We start from the raw sequence: 24,674 nt of genomic DNA, 5'->3' as shown, positions 1-24,674 counted from the left end.
CACACACAGAGACACACACCGCGACGACAATGATCCCCCGTGTAGCCTTAACAGGCTATAGGGGCAAGTGATGTTAGTGAGCAGCGCCTATGAAGGCCGGCACGGCACACGAGGGAGTGGGTGGCCAACACCACACCCGGCCCCCTATGTCTCCCCAGTGGCGATGTTTACACACCACACCCAGGCACTGATGTTAGCCGTGAGCAAAAATCGAACTCGGGTCGCCACCTTTGTAGCGCAGTGCGCTCACCGCTACACTACCGCTCCGCACACACCAATACCAATATCAGTCATTCGCCACAAAGTGACAGCGACGTCACCACGGCGCCTGTGCCAGGCAAGGTGCCCTTTCAGACTCTAAATGTGGTGTTGGCTGTCTTGCTTTCTTCTGAAACAGCGGGATGCTTTCCAAGCAAGAAAATCTCACGAAAATATAGATTTGAGACGAAAGAAAATCAGAAATACTGGATATGATTAGCACATCGAGACGAGTCTGTAGTTTGACTGCTTACAAATGCCGCTTGGTGATTGATGTTCGCCTGGAAAATAAACGGTCGATGGACTAAACTATTTTTCTATATACGTGGATAAAGAATGCAGTTCTGCTTATTTGTCCTTTCGCCCATGATGCTCCATATATATGTATAACAAGTTAGTGTATGATTTAAGTTTTAGTGCTTTGAGAGCCTTAGTATAATTTGGAAATTATATCTCATTGTCCGACTCCTCGATAGACTATTTATTCATACGCTATCCTCACTGCCTAGGTAACATGCAGTATTTAACAACTCAAAGGGCATACGCTCACAATCTTTCTTTCACGTCCACACACGCGTTGTCTCTCACACACAGGAAAACACGCATTCGTTATTATCAAGCACTGGGTGGAGTCTGGGAAGCTCCACCTTTTTGTGAATCTGAATATAAAGCCGGGGTGAATGCAGAGCTGAAGAGACGGAGCGAATTACTTGCGCCCTACGACTCTCCATCACCTGAACATCGTAAGTATTATAAGAGATGCAAGTCGGCTGCACATTGGCCAGTAATAGGCTAAAACTATTGAAATCAGTTATAGGTAAATTATATACGGCATAGATGTGAGAACGTACATTGTATAGACTATGTGTGGTCAATACATGATCGCTATTGTATATCAGATATTTTAACAGGCTACGTTTAAAAAAGAATACCATATTAAAATGCATGTTAATGTCTTATGGGTTAGTGATGTTAAATATGTTGAACAAATGGCCCTGTAATTTTGGACTGCATGCAAACACCACAATAGTGAAATATAGGTTATTACAATCTAGGCAAAAAATTAAGTTTTGAAAATATGTCAGACATTAATCTTGCCTGAACACTTGCACTTATGCTAACCTTGATGTTTGTTTATAATACTATCCATAGCCCAAACACAACATTAGCAACTCCCTTAATAGTCTTCATTTATCAAACGCATTATCTACTGATATGCCAATAACAGTGCATGCTACCTTCAATGACATTGCTCGGAGATATGGTCATTAACGAAAAATATAGAACAAAAACTCAGGGAAAAAGAAGAGATTTTATCCGTTCTGGCAATAAAAGAGGTGTTAAGATGTTAAAACACCTAACTGCATCCTTTGCAAGGCATCATGTCTGCATTAACCACGTACACTTGTGGTTAACAAATAATGCTTAAGTTTAAACACAGGACACAATCTAACCACCAAAGTATGCAAGGGAGCATGGAGAGGTGTGTATGTGTACAAAGAATTGTACATACAAGTGACGCTGTGTAGACTAAGGTTGCCGCGAGTCAGTACAGGGTTTTCACTTTATGCGGGTCCGGTTTGTGTAATATGTATATTGGACGAATGCACTTCTACCCAAAATTCTCTATATGCTGTTTAAATTCACTCATATACAGCTTCGTGATCCGACGTGGGACACCATTGTGTGTGTGTACTGTTTGGCAGGTAAGCTGTCCTGTGTGGTTTAGGTTTGTGTGCCCTTTTTTTTGGACCACATCTACAACCACAAAGCGAGGGAAACCTGTATGTGTTGCACTTCAGGCCCTTTCCAATGAATGTGCAGTATCATACGGAAAATTCCATCGCACAACAGTGGCATAAAAAGGGCTGTATAAGACGACCACCACTAGGGTGCTCTTATTAAAACATTTCTATCACAACTAATTGCAACACTACAGGCGCAGTCCTTGGCTCGGAAAGCGGCCCAAAAACAAACGAAAAAAACGTAAGATAAGCCTTCTAGCGACACCGTGTGCCTCAGCAGGAATAAAGCTCTGTTGCCAGTCACGAGGGCAAGCCCCGCAGTCTGCCAGTGCAAAACCGACTAATATGATTGTGTGCTGTATATATAGGATTTCTAGCTCATGCGATTAATAACCTAATATACATTATGGCCCGACATTCTCCTCCCACCTTTGCACACGTGGTGCATCCATCGGGTCAGCCTGAGATCATTCCTGGTTCTCCGCAGACATCCTGGCGCTTGATGTCATAACCCTTATCAAACTCCTTTCTTCGGAGGTCATCCCACGATATGTGTGAGCACAGACCCACTCAATTTCCCCTACGTGTTGTGTGTCTGTAGCCATGTTTATTGTGAAACGGCTTTCCTCGTTAGGTCGACTCATCCTTAAAATTAATTCCTGCTGCAGCAAGCAATGACAGTCACTGGGAAGACAAAGGCGGTTGGCAGGCTCTGGTTATACCCCTGGATGACATGTTATTTTTGTCGTGGAGATTACGTATATTTTCTGAATTATCCTTTGGTTCAATACTTCACTATAAAACTTCCATACATCATTATCAACTTTATATGCTTAACCCAGATCTCATGGCACTCATGTATTGATAAGTGGATGTTAATAGAACATGTAACTAGTCGTATTCACAACCCCCTGACTATGTGCTGTATTGTCACTTAACAACATATCATATCACCAAAGTTAATGTTTAATACCATGATTTTGATTTAAAGCTATCGTGACTGCAGGGATTCATATTCTTGGTCCTTTCGGTAAAGTCACGGAGAAGGAAAACAATAAAATAATAATATAAAACAATAAAATTCTCACAACGTTTCGACTGCAACACAAGCAATCATCATCAGGCGTGAAAACCACAGTAAAAAGAGACCCGATGGTTCAATGAGCCACTCTGTCTACAGGAAAGCTACCCATATGGATGCTTACCTGAAACCGGATTTCCACCACCATCCATCCCAGAAGAATTCCCTCATCAAGACTCTGCACCCTAGAGCCCAATGCATATCCGACCAGGAACACATAGTCAGTGAACTCAAGCACATACACCAAGCTCTTAAGGCTAATGGTTACTCCGACTACACAATCCGCAAAGCTATCACTCCAACCATGAAGAAGAACCCTCTTGAGGAGCCTTTCAAAACCATCACTTTACCCTACATTGCTGGGATCACAAAAAAGATCTCCAAAATCTTGAATAAACACAAGATCCAGGTCCGTTTCAACACATTACATAAAATCCGTGATCTGGTTCCGTCTGTAAAAGATGTGATTCCGGACATACAATACCCTGGTGCCTACAAACTAAGTTGCCTCTGTGGTAGTAGTTACATTGGAGAAACCAAACGCCATGTCTCGGACCGCATTCGTGAACACAAAGCAGACCTTAAACACGGTAGGACCAACACCTCGGCCGTGGCAGATCATTGTTCTAATTCAGTAGGCTCACATGCCATTGACTTTTCCAAGACAGAGGTTCTTTGTAAGCCATCTGGCTTCCATGAGAGATTCGTTCATGAGGCTATCCACATATACAAGCACAGAGACAATTTCAACCGAGAAGATGGATTCTATCTTAGCTATCATTGGAAAGATTTGATAAACCATTTCAGATCTTAATTGATTGTTCACGCTTACAGTGGCTTTCAGACAGCATACATTATAAAAAATTTCGTCTCCCCCCTCCTCTTTTCAGAATATAGATGGACTAGTCCTAAATAAACTGCCAAATCGTTGCGCGTGGCGCTAACGTTTTTTTTATAAATAAATAAATGCGCCGTTTAAAAATAAATTTATGCGAACCAACACACCTGAAGACGACCGTTTGAGTTATGGTCGAAACGTCGTGAGAATTTTTTATTGTTTTATATATATTTTATTATTTTGTTGTTTCTCTTCAACGTGACTTTACCGAAAAAACTAAGAATATGAATTACTGCAGTCACGAAAGCTTTAAATCAAAATTTAATCGCCTCTACGGGGAGGGTTTTCACATAACTTTAAGATCCTTCAACAAACTCCGGGATAAGAAAGCTCAGCTGATCGAGTCTCTCACCTTCCTGAAGAGATGCCGCGACTCTGGGGTAATACCAATTGCATTTACACTGACCTCTGCTGCTGTAACTTCTTCTAATGCGAAACGAATTATTTTCAAAACTAGCTTAGCTCTTATCTCAGAAAAAATCAGACTTATACGCACCGAACTAGATCAGTTAGACAAGACACTCTACAAATCACACTTATCATTGACGGCAACAATGTCCACATCGGATTGGGAACATGTAGACAATATGACTGCCTCTTCAGCTGCTACTATGTCGACCAAATGTAAGGAAAACCTGATTTCCAAATTTAACCTCCTCTTCAACAAAAGACCGGACCCACACAACAAAAAGTTAGACGTTAATGAAGTCGTAATTAATCGCAGTAACAGTTATATTTCCGATGGTCTGAAATCCGTTTTAGCTAAAGGTCTAAACTTTGCAGTCACACCTAAACACATACCAGTTAATGATATAATTGCCCAAGCAGACGTTGCTCTCAGGGGCCTGGGTCACATCGCTGCAGACGTAGCAAGATCTGAAATCGCTGCAACCCTCAAAAACGCTAAGATGCCAGCTAGCAACCTCAGCAAAGATGAGCGTTTTGAATTATATAAATTAAAAAAGAGGAATGATATTGTAGTCCTCTCAGCTGACAAAGGCAATGCTACTGTCATCATGGATAAAATAGAATACAACAACAACATTAAAGAATTACTCGACGATGGTAGTTATACAAAAATAAAAAGAGATCCCACCAACAGCCTCGTCACACAAACCAACAAAATAATTTCTGATTCAACCACATTAATTGATCAATCTAAACAGTTTTCGTTGAAACCTTCTGCTGCCAGGCCACCAAGATTATACGGCTTACCAAAAATACATAAAGTAGATACACCCCTTCGTCCCATAGTCTCTACTATCGGCTCCCCCACCTACAAACATGCTCGTTTTTTGTCTGAAATCCTGCGTCCTTTCACTGGAAAGACCACCTCTGCGGTACAAAATTCTACTCACCTGGTATCGACAATCAAGGGTATTTCCCTGTCCCCAGACGACCTGCTTGTCAGTTTTGATGTAGTTTCCTTATTCACCAAGGTTCCTGTACCTGACACCATTGCAATCATTGAAGACTTGGTTCATCAAGGATTAAACACTGAGGTACCCCCCTGGTGAGACACTGTTTAACCAATACATACTTTACTTGGAATGGAACTTTCTACAAACAAACTGAGGGCACCCCAATGGGCTCCCCCCTTTGTCCAGTTATAGCTAACATTTTCATGGAGAAATTTGAGACTGACGCCATCCAGACTGCCACTCTGCGCCCAACCTTATGGAAGAGGTACGTGGATGACACTTTTGTCATCTGGCCACATGGCCGGCCTGCTCTAGACCAATTCTTCGACCACATCAATTCCATACACCCAGCCATCAGATTTACCATGGAAGTCGAAATAGATGGCAAGATACCTTTTTTGGATGTCCTAATTAAAAAGAGACCTGATGGTTCAATGAGCCACTCTGTCTACAGGAAAGCTACCCATACGGATGCTTATCTGAAACCGGATTCCCACCACCATCCACCACAGAAGAATTATCTCATCAAGACTCTGTATCATAGAGCCCAATGCATATCCGACCAGGAACACATAAGCAGTGAACTTAAGCACGTACACCAAGCTCTTAGGGCTAATGGTTACTCCGACTATACAATCCGCAAAGCTATCACTCAAACCATGAAGAAGAACCCTCTTGAGGAGCCTTTCAAAACCATCACTTTACCCTACATTGCTGGGATCACAAAAAAGATCTCCAAAATCTTGAATAAACACAAGATCCAGGTCCGTTTCAACACATTACATAAAATCCGTGATCTGGTTCCGTCTGTAAAAGATGTGATTCCGGACATACAATACCCTGGTGCCTACAAACTAAGTTGCCTCTGTGGTAGTAGTTACATTGGAGAAACCAAACGCCATGTCTCGGACCGCATTCGTGAACACAAAGCAGACCTTAAACACGGTAGGACCAACACCTCGGCCGTGGCAGATCATTGTTCTAATTCAGTAGGCTCACATGCCATTGACTTTTCCAAGACAGAGGTTCTTTGTAAGCCATCTGGCTTCCATGAGAGATTCGTTCATGAGGCTATCCACATATACAAGCACAGAGACAATTTCAACCGAGAAGATGGATTCTATCTTAGCAATCATTGGAAAGATTTGATAAACCATTTCAGGTCTTAATTGATTGTTCACGCTTACAGTAGCTTTCAGACAGCATACATTATAAAAAATTTCGTATCCCCCCTCCTCTTTTCAGAATATAGATGGACTAGTCCTAAATAAACTGCCAAATCGTTGCGCGTGGCGCTAACGTTTTTTTTATAAATAAATAAATGCGCCGTTTAAAAATAAATTTATGCGAACCAACACACCTGAAGACGACCGTTTGAGTTATGGTCGAAACGTCGTGAGAATTTTTTATTGTTTTATATATATTTTATTATTTTGTTGTTTCTCTTCAACGTGACTTTACCGAAAAAACTAAGAATATGAATTACTGCAGTCACGAAAGCTTTAAATCAAAATTTAATCGCCTCTACGGGGAGGGTTTTCACATAACTTTAAGATCCTTCAACAAACTCCGGGATAAGAAAGCTCAGCTGATCGAGTCTCTCACCTTCCTGAAGAGATGCCGCGACTCTGGGGTAATACCAATTGCATTTACACTGACCTCTGCTGCTGTAACTTCTTCTAATGCGAAACGAATTATTTTCAAAACTAGCTTAGCTCTTATCTCAGAAAAAATCAGACTTATACGCACCGAACTAGATCAGTTAGACAAGACACTCTACAAATCACACTTATCATTGACGGCAACAATGTCCACATCGGATTGGGAACATGTAGACAATATGACTGCCTCTTCAGCTGCTACTATGTCGACCAAATGTAAGGAAAACCTGATTTCCAAATTTAACCTCCTCTTCAACAAAAGACCGGACCCACACAACAAAAAGTTAGACGTTAATGAAGTCGTAATTAATCGCAGTAACAGTTATATTTCCGATGGTCTGAAATCCGTTTTAGCTAAAGGTCTAAACTTTGCAGTCACACCTAAACACATACCAGTTAATGATACAATTGCCCAAGTAGACGTTGCTCTCAGGGGCCTGGGTCACATCGCTGCAGACGTAGCAAGATCTGAAATCGCTGCAACCCTCAAAAACGCTAAGATGCCAGCTAGCAACCTCAGCAAAGATGAGCGTTTTGAATTATATAAATTAAAAAAGAGGAATGATATTGTAGTCCTCTCAGCTGACAAAGGCAATGCTACTGTCATCATGGATAAAATAGAATACAACAACAACATTAAAGAATTACTCGACGATGGTAGTTATACAAAAATAAAAAGAGATCCCACCAATAGCCTCGTCACACAAACCAACAAAATAATTTCTGATTCAACCACATTAATTGATCAATCTAAACAGTTTTCGTTGAAACCTTCTGCTGCCAGGCCACCAAGATTATACGGCTTACCAAAAATACATAAAGTAGATACACCCCTTCGTCCCATAGTCTCTACTATCGGCTCCCCCACCTACAAACATGCTCGTTTTTTGTCTGAAATCCTGCGTCCTTTCACTGGAAAGACCACCTCTGCGGTACAAAATTCTACTCACCTGGTATCGACAATCAAGGGTATTTCCCTGTCCCCAGACGACCTGCTTGTCAGTTTTGATGTAGTTTCCTTATTCACCAAGGTTCCTGTACCTGACACCATTGCAATCATTGAAGACTTGGTTCATCAAGGATTAAACACTGAGGTACCCCCCTGGTGAGACACTGTTTAACCAATACATACTTTACTTGGAATGGAACTTTCTACAAACAAACTGAGGGCACCCCAATGGGCTCCCCCCTTTGTCCAGTTATAGCTAACATTTTCATGGAGAAATTTGAGACTGACGCCATCCAGACTGCCACTCTGCGCCCAACCTTATGGAAGAGGTACGTGGATGACACTTTTGTCATCTGGCCACATGGCCGGCCTGCTCTAGACCAATTCTTCGACCACATCAATTCCATACACCCAGCCATCAGATTTACCATGGAAGTCGAAATAGATGGCAAGATACCTTTTTTGGATGTCCTAATTAAAAAGAGACCTGATGGTTCAATGAGCCACTCTGTCTACAGGAAAGCTACCCATACGGATGCTTATCTGAAACCGGATTCCCATCACCATCCACCACAGAAGAATTATCTCATCAAGACTCTGTATCATAGAGCCCAATGCATATCCGACCAGGAACACATAAGCAGTGAACTTAAGCACGTACACCAAGCTCTTAGGGCTAATGGTTACTCCGACTATACAATCCGCAAAGCTATCACTCAAACCATGAAGAAGAACCCTCTTGAGGAGCCTTTCAAAACCATCACTTTACCCTACATTGCTGGGATCACAAAAAAGATCTCCAAAATCTTGAATAAACACAAGATCCAGGTCCGTTTCAACACATTACATAAAATCCGTGATCTGGTTCCGTCTGTAAAAGATGTGATTCCGGACATACAATACCCTGGTGCCTACAAACTAAGTTGCCTCTGTGGTAGTAGTTACATTGGAGAAACCAAACGCCATGTCTCGGACCGCATTCGTGAACACAAAGCAGACCTTAAACACGGTAGGACCAACACCTCGGCCGTGGCAGATCATTGTTCTAATTCAGTAGGCTCACATGCCATTGACTTTTCCAAGACAGAGGTTCTTTGTAAGCCATCTGGCTTCCATGAGAGACTCGTTCATGAGGCTATCCACATATACAAGCACAGAGACAATTTCAACCGAGAAGATGGATTCTATCTTAGCAATCATTGGAAAGATTTGATAAACCATTTCAGGTCTTAATTGATTGTTCACGCTTACAGTAGCTTTCAGACAGCATACATTATAAAAAAATTTCGTATCCCCCCTCCTCTTTTCAGAATATAGATGGACTAGTCCTAAATAAACTGCCAAATCGTTGCGCGTGGCGCTAACGTTTTTTTATAAATAAATAAATGCGCCGTTTAAAAAAAAAATTATGCGAACCAACACACCTGAAGACGACCGTTTGAGTTATGGTCGAAAGGTTGTGAGAATTTTTTATTGTTTTATATATTTTATTATTTTGTTGTTTCTCTTCAACGTGACTTTACCGAAAAAACTAAGAATATGAATTACTGCAGTCACGAAAGCTTTAAATCAAAAAATAAAATGCTCTATATCTTCTAATGCAAGGATGAGAACTTAAAAGATTAATTGCTTCCATCATGTATTTATTAAAGTGTTTTAATTGAAATAGAACAAACATAGAACAATTGTTAAGTTACATTTATAAAGTTAGAATAATAAAAAATAAAACAATTCCAATGTAAAATAGAATTGTCAAGATGTGTATGCCTTAACTTAGCTATTTCAATGCTAAATTCTATGCTAATCCCTTTAACAATGGGTGCCTCTGCGGGTGTGTATGCTTTAACTTTTAACATAGCTATTTCTGTGACCAGTCACAAGCTAATCATTCATCCATTTCAATGCTAAATTATATGCTAATTCCTTTGTCAAGGCGCTTTGTTCCTCTCACACAGCTTAAAGGCCGTATCTGAACGTGGCTCTTTCACTCCAGCGCTGTCCTACCAGACAGTCTCGCCCCCTTCACCTGATGAAGGCCGCTTGTGTTGTGGCCGAAACGTCGTGAGAATATTATTGTGTTATTTTATTTTATCAATTTATTATTTTATTATCATTCTACGTGACTTTACCGAAAGAACCAAAGAAGATGAAAGTAATAGGACTTTTCAAATCGAAAAAATCGTAGCCTTTGTGATTTGCTAATCGCATTGTTTCAAATAGCGATTTCGATTTGAAATCGACCCTTTCACATCGTGGGGGTTAGGGGTGCAGGCCCCCTCGATCTGGAAAAACCGAGTAAAATTTTTGGTCCCCTTGGTCCCCTTGGCGAGCGAAGCGAGCACTTCCAGTCCGGGGGGTTCGGGGGTGGGATGCTGTGAGATATCACGCGAGAGGCTACCGTAAATACGCTTGGCATCCTCCCAACCAACGTGCAAAGTAACTTTTTACAAAATGTAATGTAAAAAAATGGTGTATATTTATGGTATTAAAATAATAAAATACATTCATATCATACACATGTTGTGAGTCCAACTAAGTCACAGACTTTATTCTTCAGAGGCAACACGTTTATCATAACAGTATATACAAAGAGGTAACTGCCCCTTTACCAGATACAGCCTGGGGTGGTGACCACCCAGCTAACTACTCTATACGTAAGAGTTATAGCTACGAAGGGTCGGACCCTCACTCGGGTCCCCGGCCACATGTTGATGCCTCGTAGGACGTAGAGCTTCCAGCGTGTAGACGTAGAGCTTCCAGCGTGTAGACGTATAGCTTCCAAGCGTGTAGACGTAGAGCTTCCAGCATGTAGACGTAGAGCTTCCAGCATGTAGACGTAGAGCTTCCAGCTTGTAGAACGAAGTGACTCTGGTCCCTCTCAGGGACCCACCTTATATCCTCCCGGGTTGGGGTCGGCTCCACCCTCGGCCCCGCCCACTTTCTCGAGCATTCTAGCTCCTCTCTCAATCCCCCTCGAGAGCTCTCCCTGGACACGTGATCACCCCCTAGCCCCCCCCCCCACCCCACCTGGGGCCTTCTCTGTGAACCCACCCGGTGCTGTCCGCAACGTAAGAACATCGCATGCTACGGTGACATTCCCGATGTCACTACACATATATTTGAAGCATTTGTGCAGTACTAAACGTTGTGTGTGTCATCTGCTGGCCTTCGTGTGTCGTATGCGGCTTTTGAAAAACTCCCAAAAACTTCCCCAAAAAATTCCCATTTTATTTCTCTTGCCGACCCCGCGATATATCAAAACCGCGATGTAGAAAGTCGTGATGGAGAAGGGTCGTCTGTATATACAATAAGGAACCAAGATGAACTAGCTTTGTTGCCCATATAGACACGCAGTTAGGTATTGATCAGCATCATCCATATCACAAGGATTGTTTCGAGGCAAGGAATGGTCCTTGTGAGCTTCCACATCAAGTCCTTAATCTAGGCTGTTTTTTCGGCCAATGACAAGTCCACACATCCCGCTTGTTCTTCAGGGATCACCGATTCGAAGAAGGGGTTGATCCTCCGGAGGATGATGCGTTCTAGGAGTCTGTAGGTCGTTCACATGAGTAATATTGGCCCATAGCTTCCCAGGTCATCGGTTGGCTTGGCGGGTTTGAGTATTGCAATGACCAACACCTCCCACCATGATTTTGGGATTCGTCTGGTTTTAATGGTTTTGTTCAGATTAACTGATATTTAGATGCTGTATAAATGTGTATGTTGTTGTAAAAACCCTTAAATGAAAGTCTATGCGAGTCAGTAAACCCATGCATAGTTCACAGCTATCTGAAATTGTGGTTGCTGTGTAGTGTACGGTGAAAATAATTAATCACGTGTTTGATTTTCTTTTCTTTTCAAGCTGGACACAATGCAACTCCACCTCACCCTGACACTTGTCTGTCGATAAAGAAGGTCAGGAAGAGAGTTCCAGCCTCCTTTGTGCTCCGAGCAAGCGAGAGGTGAGTCCATGAGACTGTCAACTCTGGAACTTGCATTGTGAACATGTAGGTTGCCGTTGGCATCACGATTAGAATGTCTCTGTCATGTAAATGGCATGTTTAATTATGCAATTGTAGTAAACAAATAATTTAAATCGTATTTAATAGTCAGGAATAGATATTTATTTTCGTTGTCAAGTATTTTATGCATATAAAGATTGCTATTCACAGCTTCGAAGTGGATTACGCATTCGAAAAAAAACACTTAATACAGAATTAGGGAGACTGCAGTCAAAAGATGTAATTTTTCATATGATACAGTAGTTATGATGAGCCTAAAAGCAGACGTACACATTTTTTTTATTCAACGAAGAGTATATAATTCTGTGTCAGCACGCGGATAGCAAGTTACAGAATAAATGGTGCTGCCATCTACCAACCTAAACATCGCCTCACCACCTGCATTAGGCAAGGCCTAAAGGGCCGAGCTCTCAAATCCAGCACAAGTGACGGCACATGAATAATAACAGTCATGGTTGGTAATGTGATGGTAATCAATGTATACAAGCCACGAAAAAGCAATGGCCATTACCACCTCAGCAGTCACTGCAATGGCTAATGTACTTTGCATTACATTATCGCATAGGGATAATGTAATGTACAATATAACATTGGGATAATGTAATATGATGCCCAACACATTATCCCTATGTGATCGACTGACTCCAGTGTAATTGTAGCTTTGAGCAATGCCTAGAGCCACCCTTCTCTCGCGCAGGAGCGCACAGGGTATGCGTGTGTGTTCTTAGCTCAGCTCTTTCTACCACCACACCTTAGTACCACCACTTTTAACCTCTGCCAGATCCTGCAATTGCACAGTAGACACACGATCTCTAAGACCATACCTCATAATATCCCCCATCTGTAAACTCCAAGCGCCGCACCACTTTTTTCAATACATGACGTTGGCCCCACCCCAGTACATCCCTTACTACTGCCTCTAGGGGGGCCGGTGTAGTATTGGCTAAAGACCGACTTTTATCAACATTTGCATTGGGAAATGACATGCAGACAAAAACGTTCTCATGTGGCATGAGAACCATGTGTGGAGCTTGAGCACAGGAGATGGGCAGGATTGATCCATTAGCTATGGTGCCATGGCTGAAGTGCTGCTTGTTATAGCATGGTAAGTTAAAACACTTCCCATTAGTCTCTTGAGAATATTGGGCCCGTTGAAGGAATTAATTTCGTGCTGTTATATTCCAAATTTCAACCTGCAATGACTCAATCAATTGTTTAAATATTAAAATTGTATATTTATTTCATTTTTATTATTTAAAAAGTAGATAAGCGTGGTAGGTATTTGGAAATACTTAATTTAATATTTATCACAGATGTTTGACATTAAAATAGGTGATGAAATTCGGTTATTCGTCTGAATATTTGTTATGCTCATGATTAAAACAACATTAAATATTCAACTGAATTATAAATTGATTTGTATTATTGTTAAATGTTGTATTACTAATTAAGGACGGTCTATGTGTGTATTCAAGGCTATGTCTGAAGAGGAGGACCACGACATTAAAGCTCAAGATGAGCTTGCCAAAGTACTTACAGACTTAGGTCTTAATAAAACTTTTTGGATTACAAAACTACGAGATATTTTGGGTATCACCAATGTACAAGCATTGCAATATTGTGGCCCTGAGGAATTTGAAATCATAGAACCACATTGCCGGCATTCATGGGAGAAAAAGGCATTGTGTAAGTTAATGAAAATGTCTGGCAATGAAGTTATTTTAAAACAATCACAACAATGTGAGCCAATTGGAAATAAACAGGAGCAAGATACACCAACAAAGCAGCATCCAGAACAAATCCATCAGAAAATATTAACTGGCAGTGATAATTCTAACATAGAGACTGAGACAGAGCAGCGAATGGAATTGAAAGGAGCAAAAGAAAACCCATTGCGTGATGGCAACCATTCCACTGATATGGCAAACACTTATCTAAAGCAGTTAGATTTATCAGACATTTCAACTTTACGTGGAACAATATCACATATAAGTCTTTTACAATATGCATCTAAAGGACTTGTTTTGGAGGGGGTGTATCGAACTGGTCAAATAAACGATATGTTAAAGAAAAGAGGCAAACTCCTAAACATCCCAATGTCGTTTGATCTTGCTGGGCCAGTACATCAACCGATGATAAAGCAACAAGAGTTTTCATCCTCTGAAGAGGAAAACATATTTGAGACAGCAGTGGAAAAATTGGGATTCAATACCATAACGACAGAAGAAGGTTTCTTACAGGCCTTGAATGAAGAAATCACCTCGTGGCATAGCAAGGCATTACACACTGAAAAAAAGTAACAAAAAAATCCCACGGATACCTGCATTCATAGCATCAAATACCTGTACTTACCACTTGCCTCAGGAAGTCTGAACTTTGATCAACTCAAGCTGTCTGATGAGGCGTTGGAGGAATTACAAAGCATTGAAAACACTTTAAAAAACGTCAATGAGTCTTTTAAAACGCGCGTGCTAAGCAGCAGGTTTGGAAGTTTTTTTGAGAACTTTGGCTCTCATGCCCATACAGGCCCTGTCCACTTTGGTGGGATATTTAAGTGGAAAGCATCAGCAGAGGGCATCAGCTCAGATGAGGAAAAGGAAGAAAGAAATATGCTATCGGAGGCAGTGGAAAGGTATTCCACTTCTGCCTACAACAGCAGTGGCTGTGGTGGTGGTGGTGGTGATAGCATGATGGCATCCGAATTTACAACGGAATTTTCCGAAAAATACAATGCTACACCTCTTAGTAAGGTGACAATTTCCGTAGGTACAATAGGTGGATCACCTGGCATTTGTTCTTTTCAACAATGGAAAACTGACATTGTCTCGAACACCAAGACGTGGACTGTCATTGATCTAGGCACATCATTGGTTCCAGTGTGGGACACTGTCACGTTTAACCACAAGGATTACTTTAAAAATACCTTGATAGCTAGCAGGCTCAAGGAGGCATACACACTTTTGACAAACCAAAATCCAAATTTTGGTCTTGAGGATAAATTGGTCTCTGCTAATGCTAAAGCCAGGTCAGTGATGCAAGATATTAAACAGTGGCAAGAATCCGACATGGAATATAATTTAGAAAACATACTTGATTTGAAACAGACGTTATATGATGAAACGAAAAGCAATTTAATTTGGATAAACACCTGTTTGTCTCACCCAGCCTTTCAATCATTTTTGTCAAATCTTGTTACAGCACCTGCCAAAACGGTGAAAATCAAAAAGCTTATGCGCTCTATTATGGAGCCAAACAGTTGTGAAGTTAACAGCTTTCCACAATTCGCCTCCATTATGCAGTGGCTGAATGAGTATGAAAGAGTCCCTAATCATTTATCTGAATTTAAAGATCTTGTGAACATCTTAACAAAAGCATAAGAACATTTAAAAGTTGACTTTTGACCAACTTATTCAGAAATACATGAAAAAAACAAAGAAATCACACATTCATTTAATTCATTATGCCAATCACTGAGAACAACAAAACTCATCGAACAAGAGCTACTCATCATTTCAGTAGCTTCTGCTGTTGGCTACTGTGTAAAAGAAAAACGATTTCAGCATCCCCTGAATTACGACAACATTGATCATCTTCAACGTGCACTAGAGTCCGCTTACGGAGAGTACTCAAGACTGATGGAACAAGACAAATCCAGAGCTCAGGCATACGTGTTCCGGACAGGTTTGTCTAATGCACGAACTCCTGCCGAAAAGCAAAAACAGTTCGATTTCATGAGATCCCAGATCGAAGCAACAATGTGTGCTGAAGTTTCCCATGTGATTAAGTGCAGTGAAATAAGGCCAACTGACTGGAATAAACTTGATATGATGCTGGAATCCATTATCGTTGGAACTTTAAGGCAAGAAGAATTACAAAATAAACCATCTATTCAACCACGAAAAAATAATGAAGAGTTATTGAATCTGCTTGAAAGACTCGCACTGATAAACTACTACCCTAAGAAATTACACACAAGTGATGTATGTGTTGTCAACAGGTCTCCAATTCAAACTAACCCTGATCGATGCACAGAACAAGAACTTGCTCTTTCTTATCTGCAAAAACTGATGATGATTGACTATCGAGCAAGATGTGTTAGTTTTCAGTGTAACAATCTAAACAAAGGTAAATTAAACAACTTATCTCAGTCCACGTATACAAATAAAAGCCCTAATAGTGATAACTTCTTTTCTGATGATAAGAATGATGATGACATAATAAATAACAGGGATAGGCCTAGTACAAACACTGAAACCCACATTCACCCTATGGATTTACAAATGGCAATATTCCATTGTGGAGACAATTTTGTAAGGCAGTACATTTTCACCAAACTTTCATTCATCCAGTTCGCACTTCCGCTATTAGTTCCAAATCCTTGTTGTTCAGAAATAGAATTCCCTATCTGGTCATTCAGACAGATTAAAAAAAGCTGGAAATGCCGTGATGCATCTACCACAAAATGGAAATCTAAAAACTGTGCAATCAGTGATGCCAACACTGCACTCGTGTCCTTCGTAAGATTTGGTGAATCACCCACATCAAAATCTCAGATAATGAATTCTCTGCTCGGCAAGCAAAAGCATGAAGTTTTCTTTCATAGGCACTGCCGAGGCAGCAGCAGGAATGGTCAACTAATGAAAGGAGTTGCAGAGATCGCTTGGTATCTTCCAGGTGGCAAGGACGATGATGTATTTAATGACTGCATAGCATTCACTAATCTCCACGGAGATGCAAGAGAACACAAAACACAGGTGCAATTTTTACATGAGATATCGTCTATAAATGTGATATTACTGTCAGATGGTGATCGCAATGAAGAAGGTAAACGCATCTTAGACGAATGTTTGAGTTCCCCAAAGCCGCTAGTTTGCCTCTGTGCTGACAATAAGAGAGTTTCCAGTGGAGTATCTGGAACAAACGCGAAAATTGCTGTCGGGAATCGAAATGAGGCTGAGTTAATTGATGAATTGACGTCAATAATAAAATTATATTTTGACAATTCAAAAAGAAATATTAATATCGAAGCTTGCTCAGATATTGCAAGACAGTATGGCTTCATTGTTGATGAAGATGATAAACAATGTTTAGAGGGCAAGGATATGGCGAAAGTTTTGCTGAGTCTTATAAGTAACAAGCCGCTGTGTTCCATAAAGGAGATATTTTTGCCTCTTCAAGGAAAATTGTGGCAGTCGTGGTGCAAGAAAGACAAAGAATTGACTCGCATGAAGGTAAAGGGGGGCCTAAGTGTTGAGGAACACAAAAGTGATATTTCAATGGAAAAAACACTCATTAGGAAAGAACAGCTTGAAAAAGCATTTCCTCTTAACGATTTTATGAGATCATTGATCATAATTTTGACCAAGAAGTCATGCACAGTAAAAACATACTTTATGCATTGGCTACGCATATACTTAGAAAATATGTCTGCAGATCGCTTATCACAACTTAATCTCACTTATCATCAGGTCTGGACAGCAATAATACAATTGAAAAAACAAGGTTCTAACACGACTACCATTGCTGCAAAACAATCAGAGTTGGATAAAATATCAGAAGAACTTGATGCCTCTTCCTTTGGAATTTATCACGTTTTTAGGGAAGTTGGTCAGATCTACGAAGCTTCACAGACAACGCCATCAGTTGAAAAACTCCCAGCTACTTTGTCAAAGATCGCAGCAGAAATGATGATCTCTGGATTTCCCCTTGAACTCATGGATGGTGATGCTGCACATGTCCCTCTCATTTGGATTAGCTCAATCTTGGATGGAATCATTAATGAAATTTGAAACGTGAGGCTGTTTGTAATCTCAATACTGGGAATACAGAGCAGTGGAAAGTCCACGCTACTTAATGCCATGTTTGGTCTCCAGTTTCCTGTTGGTAGTGGGAGATGCACCCAAGGAGCCTACATGCAGTTAGTGAAGGTGGAGGCAGAGTTCAGTAAACAGCTGGGATATGACTTTGTGCTGATAGTCGACACAGAAGGACTACGTTCTGTAGAGCTGTCAAATGCAACACATAGTCATGACAATGAGCTGGCAACGTTTGTGATTGGGCTGGGAAACATGACCGTGATCAACATTTTTGGAGAGAACCCTTCTGAAATGCAAGACATTCTACAAATTGCTGTGCAGGCATTTCTGAGAATGAGGCAGGTCAAGTTATCACCGAGCTGTGTGTTTGTCCATCAAAACGTAGGGGATGTGACTGCTCACAATAAGAACATGGAGGGAAGGAGACGCTTTCAGGAGAAACTTGATGAGATGACCCGCATGGCTGCAGCCCAGGAGCAGTGCGCTGTTGAATCATTTGATGCGGTTATCAGGTTTGACGTGAACTCTCAGATCCGTTACTTTGCTCATCTTTGGGAGGGAGACCCTCCGATGGCTCCGCCAAATCCAAGCTACTGCCAAAATATTAAAGACCTTAAAGAAATGTTACTTAGAAATGCGAAAAAAGAAAAAACAGTCAACGTCTTGAAGATATCAGAATTCAAAGCACGCATTAAGGATCTATGGACGGCTTTGCTTGCAGAAAACTTCGTTTTCAGCTTTAAGAACACATTAGAGATTGCAGCTTATACCAAACTGGAAGAAATGTATGGAAAATGGACTTGGGAACTCAGGAGTGATGTTCTTCAGCAGGAAAACAAACTCTATAACAGTATTGATAACAATACAGATGCTATGACACGATCACAGATTGAACTAAGAATTTTGTCAAACTATCAGGATATTAAAAATAAAATGGAAGAACATTTCAATAGCGCAGATGATGCGGAAATGTTGGTTCAATGGAAAATTAAATTTGAAAAAGGATTTGAAACAGTGAAAGAAGAGCTATTGTCTGATGCTTACAAAAACTACACAGCCCTGATGGCTCAAAAAGACAAAAAACGAAATCTCGATCTACAGAGATCAAGTTACGAAGATCAGCTTATTAGAAAGAGCAAGGATTTGGCTTCAAAATTGAGAGACAAAAATGTAAATGACGGACAATGGGACAGGGATTTTGATAAAATCTGGCAGGAGTGGATTAAAGTGATAAAAGACAGTATGACCAGCCCTGCAACACTTGATGTAAAAACACAAATTGAAAACCTTCTTTACGAAGTTAATGCGAATCAAATTAAACACCTACAAACAGCAATATGTCACTATCACATAGGGACAGAATTTTACGTTAATCAAAACGAACACATTATGATGGGCACGAAATGGCTTGGAAGTCGGAGTCACCATTTCAAAGATGAGGATATGGAGTCAATTAAAAAATTAATTACTGACGTAAAATTCAATGTCAATAGATGCATTACCACCCAAGAGAAACATAAAACGAATTTCAATTCATCCTACATATATGAAATTTTAGAGGTAATTAATTCAGAAATACAAGAATTTTCACAATCCAATAAAAGATTTATGCTCACAGATAAGTTCAAAATTAATTTATCTGTCCACATATTGGCAGCGGTTACAGGGCGATTTCAGAAAATGCATGAGAATTTCCAGAGGGAAAATGACCCATTAGTATACTTCGTCAGTAAAAAAGAAGAATACTTCAACAGCTTCAAAATTCGCTGCCAAGGCTCAACATCCACAGCTATTTTTGTGGATTTTTTGTGTAACAAACTGAAAACATCCATTCAACAGGCAGTTTATGATAAAGTTTGTGTTGACATTGCAGGCAGGATGAAGTCCACATTTCCGGCATTCAACGGAAATCGATCAAAATTAGAAAACTACATTCTCATAGATTTAGCGAAGAAGAAAGATTTTAATGCATTTGATGAATATATTCACCATCCAAAACACCACTTTGAGAAATACATTACGGAATGTGTAGAAGAGTATTGCAAGGAAAACGATAATGAAATAATTTATGAGATGTTAAAGTCAAGTCTTGGGGATTCCACAGCTGCAATTACTCGTGCAATTAATAAAGCAACTGAAATCGTACAAGAAAACGAGTATGATGCATCTTCATGGTTGGATGCATTTTGCACACAGCTTGATGACGCCATCAAGCTCCCAAGACAAACTTTGGACAAAGGCGACTACAAAGAAATAACGGATATTGAATTTCTTAAAGAACAATTAACAAACGGACTAAAAACCGTGGTTCAAGGCTTAAAAGATAAATTTTCTTCAGCATGCTTACATGATTTACAAAACGTTCAGAACGAACCTCACGAAATACTATTTCGGCAGCTATGTGGGTGCTGGGTGCAGTGCCCGTTCTGTAAAGCCATCTGCACAAACACGATGTCCAATCATGAAGGAGACCACAGTGTTCCCATTCACCGCCCCAGGGCAGTACGTGGAGGACATTGGCATGAAACTGATCACTTTGTCACCGACATCTGCACTAGTTTAGTTGCCAGTAACTGCAGCATAGTGTTTCCAAACAGAAAAATACCATGGAAGGATTATCGTACAGCCGGGACAAATTATGCTTGTTGGAGCATAACACCAGACTTAACCACACAGCCATATTGGAAATGGTTTGTCTGCAAGTTCAAGTCAAACTTAGAAAAGCGCTATAACCTAAAATTTGCAGCGCTGGAAAAATTCCATCAGATTGGGAATGTATTAAAGAACATGATGTTATTGAGGATTTAGAGAAACTGTAGGTTAATAAAACTACAAATGAGCATCCTATGTCACAGATGAACTTATGAATATGTGGCTCTGTTTCAAAGTCTGAAAGATTTTCATTTTTATGTTATTAATAATAACGAACAAAATTCATCATCAAACAGGAACATCTCTAAAATGGCATGTCATTTAACGGTCGTTACATGCATGCATATGGACATACATTTAACTTGAGACATTGTGGATGTTATAGTAAACTGATCATCTGCCTTAGACGTGAATATTTTCGCGCAAAATAAATATATGCATCTTTTTAAGTAATCCATAAAGAAATATCTACAATCATTTACAATGTGTTTATTCCTCTATACCCTTGTTTTGTTTAAACGTGCATTTTGTTTGTGATGCACTTCAAATGTAAATCCAAAATTAAGAATAGAAATGTCAATGAAAATGGTAAATTACACATCAGCTAACTGCGTGCTTAATATTTAATTGTGTTTCTACTTTAACATTTGTAATTGAAATCTAAAATCAATATTGCATGTTTTAATAGTAAATTTGTGCTTCTAGTTCCCACAAATACTCACCAGCCTTGCACTTTCTTCATGTTGGTGTCGGACCCCTATTTCATGATGCAGAACCTTCTCCCCTGGGTGCTCTCTTCTAGAGCTTTAATCACCTGCCCATCCCCTCTCATGAATGCCCAAGACAGGTATTTTGCCTCTCACGATCGTTCTGTTCAGACTTTTATGTTCATCCAAAATTGCTTCATCATGAGCATAATACTATATTTCCATGGGATAGCATATGGCCAGTTGAAGTCAAATCCAAAGCTGAAAAGGTTCCAATATTATCAAGTATTCCGTTCTCAGCATGGATATCTGCCAAATGTAACATTTAAGTAAATGTTGAAACATCTTTACCAGTAACTTCTTCTTTGCTGCTTATTTCCCTTTGCAGCAGCAATTCTGTCTTGCTGAATGCTATTTTTTCCATTAAAATAATGATATCACCATTACGCACAATTAACTCGTTTGCTCTCCAATTATACGTTCAGACCCAACAATAACACATGTGAGTAAATACAACACAATTTCAGCAAACCTCAGGGTACTGTAATTCTATAATCGCAACAAATGCTTCCAATGACTGGAAAGGCACCAAATGAGACACAAAAATTAGCGGGGTTTACAAGGCTCTTAGAATTTACAAAATTAAACAACATTGTACTGATCAACACCATTCACCCCCACAAATAATCAAGAAGATCAACGTAGCACTCATGTTGTGGTGCATTTCACTACTGGACTGACGATACACGAATGTCAAACCATTTTTGGTCAAATAAAAAGAGTGGATATTTCTCTGGGGCAGACATTGGAAGTGATGACGGTGGCTTAATCATGATGATGGTCACAATCAAACTCAGAAAGAATTTCAGGGAAAAGAGCACGAGAGCGAGATATGACTTGGACAAACTCTACAGCCGACAGATAAAGGTAGAATATTAAGCAATGATTTCAATAAGGTTTGCGTCATGACTAATGTTAGTGCTACATTAAGTTACGGATGATTTCATGTAATATCACAATAAAGGGCCAAAATATGTTATTAACAAGGCTTGGGAGTTTAAACAGCAATGAGTGACTAAGGGGGGCATGTACCAAAGTGACTAGTCATAGAATTTGAAATCCAAGAGACCTGATGGAGAAGACGATACAATGATCAATCATCCACTAAACAATCCTGTCAGAACTGAAAAACTATTTTTTCTCGACAGAAACAGAAGAAAGCTCTTGAGACTGTTAGGAAACTCATCAAATGGAACCAGTCAATACAATCAGCAACATAACTATTTAGCAACTTATTTGCAAACAGTAACACACACTTACACGCTCTAACCCAAAAACCTCTATTTATGGATGATATTGGTCGCGAAAACCTCCGTGTTAAACTGAGTAACACAAACAGACAGCCAATGACTCCCTCCAATATCAATGTTGCTGAAATGATGTGCTTCCAAAATGTCGTGTCGCTAATGGGATGTGAAAAAATATTTGTTTAATGTTCATGTTGAGGTAAAGATATTGGAGAGATGTGCATTGTGACCCTATTGATTTTGGAACTTTTATTCGAATAATTATGTCATGATACAAAGTATCCAAGTCACAGTAAGGTTGGCAGCATACTGTGAAATATCTGTCGAAGCCCAGAGGAACTTTTTAACCACATTTTCTAGGGCACAGTCGAAGTTAAGAGAGGGTGGCCAATGATCAACATCGTGCCTTAGACGTAAATATCAAAGGCATACATGTAGATCACAAGAGACTGATAAAGGTGGAATCGGTTGATACATCACTGGCCACACCTACGACATTACAAGTTAAGTAAACAATACTCACATTCGTAATCTTCAACTCTTATCCACTCTATATCTCTGGCCTCTGTTTATGTGCTATGAAAAAGGGCCATTGTCACGAATAATCTGTTTTATATATATATAAAAATGAGTATTTATAGCAGTGCTATTGCATTTTTAAGCCAAACGTCCAGTAACTTATGATAATGACGATACCAACATTTTCATACGTGGACATATAATCATACAGGTTGGTAAATGTGAAGAAATAGTAACAGTTTTGCATACAATTAATAACATTTCTAGGTTTGATGCATCGAAGTCAATAGGCTGTATGACTTGAACATTATAATGTTTTAGGTGATTTTCAGATAAGCATAGGAGCAATTATTGTCCACGCTGCCTACTCATCTTCCTCTCTTCCAGATCCATTGTCAGTTATTGCAAAGTCTACATTATTTTTAACACCACAATTTGCATAGCATGAAGATGGAAAAAACTGCATATTAAGTGTAACACGATCAATATCAATGGACAAAAGCAAACAACTTTCAAATGTAAATGAGTGGAAGCTGGATCAAGAAAACGACAAATGCAGAGTTCTATTAAATATCAACGAATAGGCTGAGATAAATAAGTAGAACAACAGATTCATCCTCTGGGCATTGTTGGCAATACAGGCGGCAGGAAGACGTCACTTTGAAGGGACATGGAAGGCGATGAACAAGACGACAGAGATGGATTCATAAAAGCAACTAATAAAAGTGGCATCATTGCTGACAAATGCTTCAGAAGGGTGGACGAGTGGAAAGATCAAGTTCTACAACTGCCAACCGCTTCCAAAGACAACATAAATTGTTGACTTTTGATATAATTATTTTACACGAAGCTTCATATTTTACTTCATTAACAACTTTAAGTTAATTACATCTATTGTCAATTTGGTCATTGTAGATAAGGTGCGTGAGCAATTGGGAGGTGTTCTGGAATTTGAGTTATTTTCGATCGCATGCAACTTTATATATACATAGAGTAAGATGATACTATCTGAATACAATACAGGAATATATATATGTACATCTTTACGTCATATTTACGAAGTGGAGTGTTGGCATAGTGCTTTGCTATCTGCCATATGATATTTGCCATCTGTGCATCTTATATTTTGTGGCAATAAGAATCTGATTTCAATAATATGGTTGGTATTGCAACAACCAATGAACTAAGGATTGTTTGGATGTCGCATTTTTTTTGTTTAGCTAATCTTGATTGTATAATGCTGAAGAGGTCAGTTATTTTATGAATTAATACCTGTTTGTATGTTTCGGAGCATGAACATGATATAGTGGTTGTGCAAATAGATACAAAACATATAAGTTTAACATAATATGTTTTCAAAGTCACAATTCAATGTTTTATTGGGGCCATAACTATCGGTTTTAATCAATACATTTATAAGCATACAAATATTAACATATTTTGTGTTTTAATGAAAGCAGCATTTCAAAGTGGTGAACAAGACAAACACGAAATCCAAAACACACCAAGGGACAATTGAAAAAATGTAAAAAATGAGACGATCAAAATATTCTTAGTTTTTTCGGTAAAGTCACGTTCAACGTGACTTTACCGAAAAAACTAAGAATATGAATTACTGCAGTCACGAAAGCTTTAAAT

The 24,674-nt window shown here is 39.6% G+C and overlaps 1 protein-coding gene across 1 annotated transcript; it reads left to right on the top strand.

Annotated features, from left to right (window-relative positions):
• Positions 1 to 306: 306 nt before the first annotated feature.
• LOC116957356 (interferon-induced very large GTPase 1-like) lies at positions 307 to 20,046 on the top strand. Its single transcript, XM_076053605.1, has 3 exons — positions 307 to 1,001; positions 11,876 to 11,975; positions 13,511 to 20,046. Exon 3 carries the CDS (start codon positions 15,671 to 15,673, stop codon positions 17,822 to 17,824), a length of 2,154 nt encoding a protein of 717 aa, XP_075909720.1. The 5' UTR covers positions 307 to 1,001; positions 11,876 to 11,975; positions 13,511 to 15,670; the 3' UTR covers positions 17,825 to 20,046.
• Positions 20,047 to 24,674: the final 4,628 nt, after the last annotated feature.

This window comes from Petromyzon marinus, chromosome 3, assembly GCF_048934315.1.
Source record: "Petromyzon marinus isolate PM22_M1 ecotype Great Lakes invasive population chromosome 3, UKy_Petmar_22M1.pri1.0, whole genome shotgun sequence".
Classification (NCBI taxonomy): Eukaryota; Metazoa; Chordata; class Hyperoartia; order Petromyzontiformes; family Petromyzontidae; genus Petromyzon; species Petromyzon marinus.
Note: the sequence above shows the minus strand (reverse complement) of the source record. Positions and strands in the feature narration are given on the sequence as shown.

Coding starts and splice junctions, on each gene's coding strand:
- LOC116957356 (XM_076053605.1), top strand. CDS start 15,671: ATGGAACAAGACAAATCCAGAGCTCAGGCATACGTGTTCCGGACAGGT.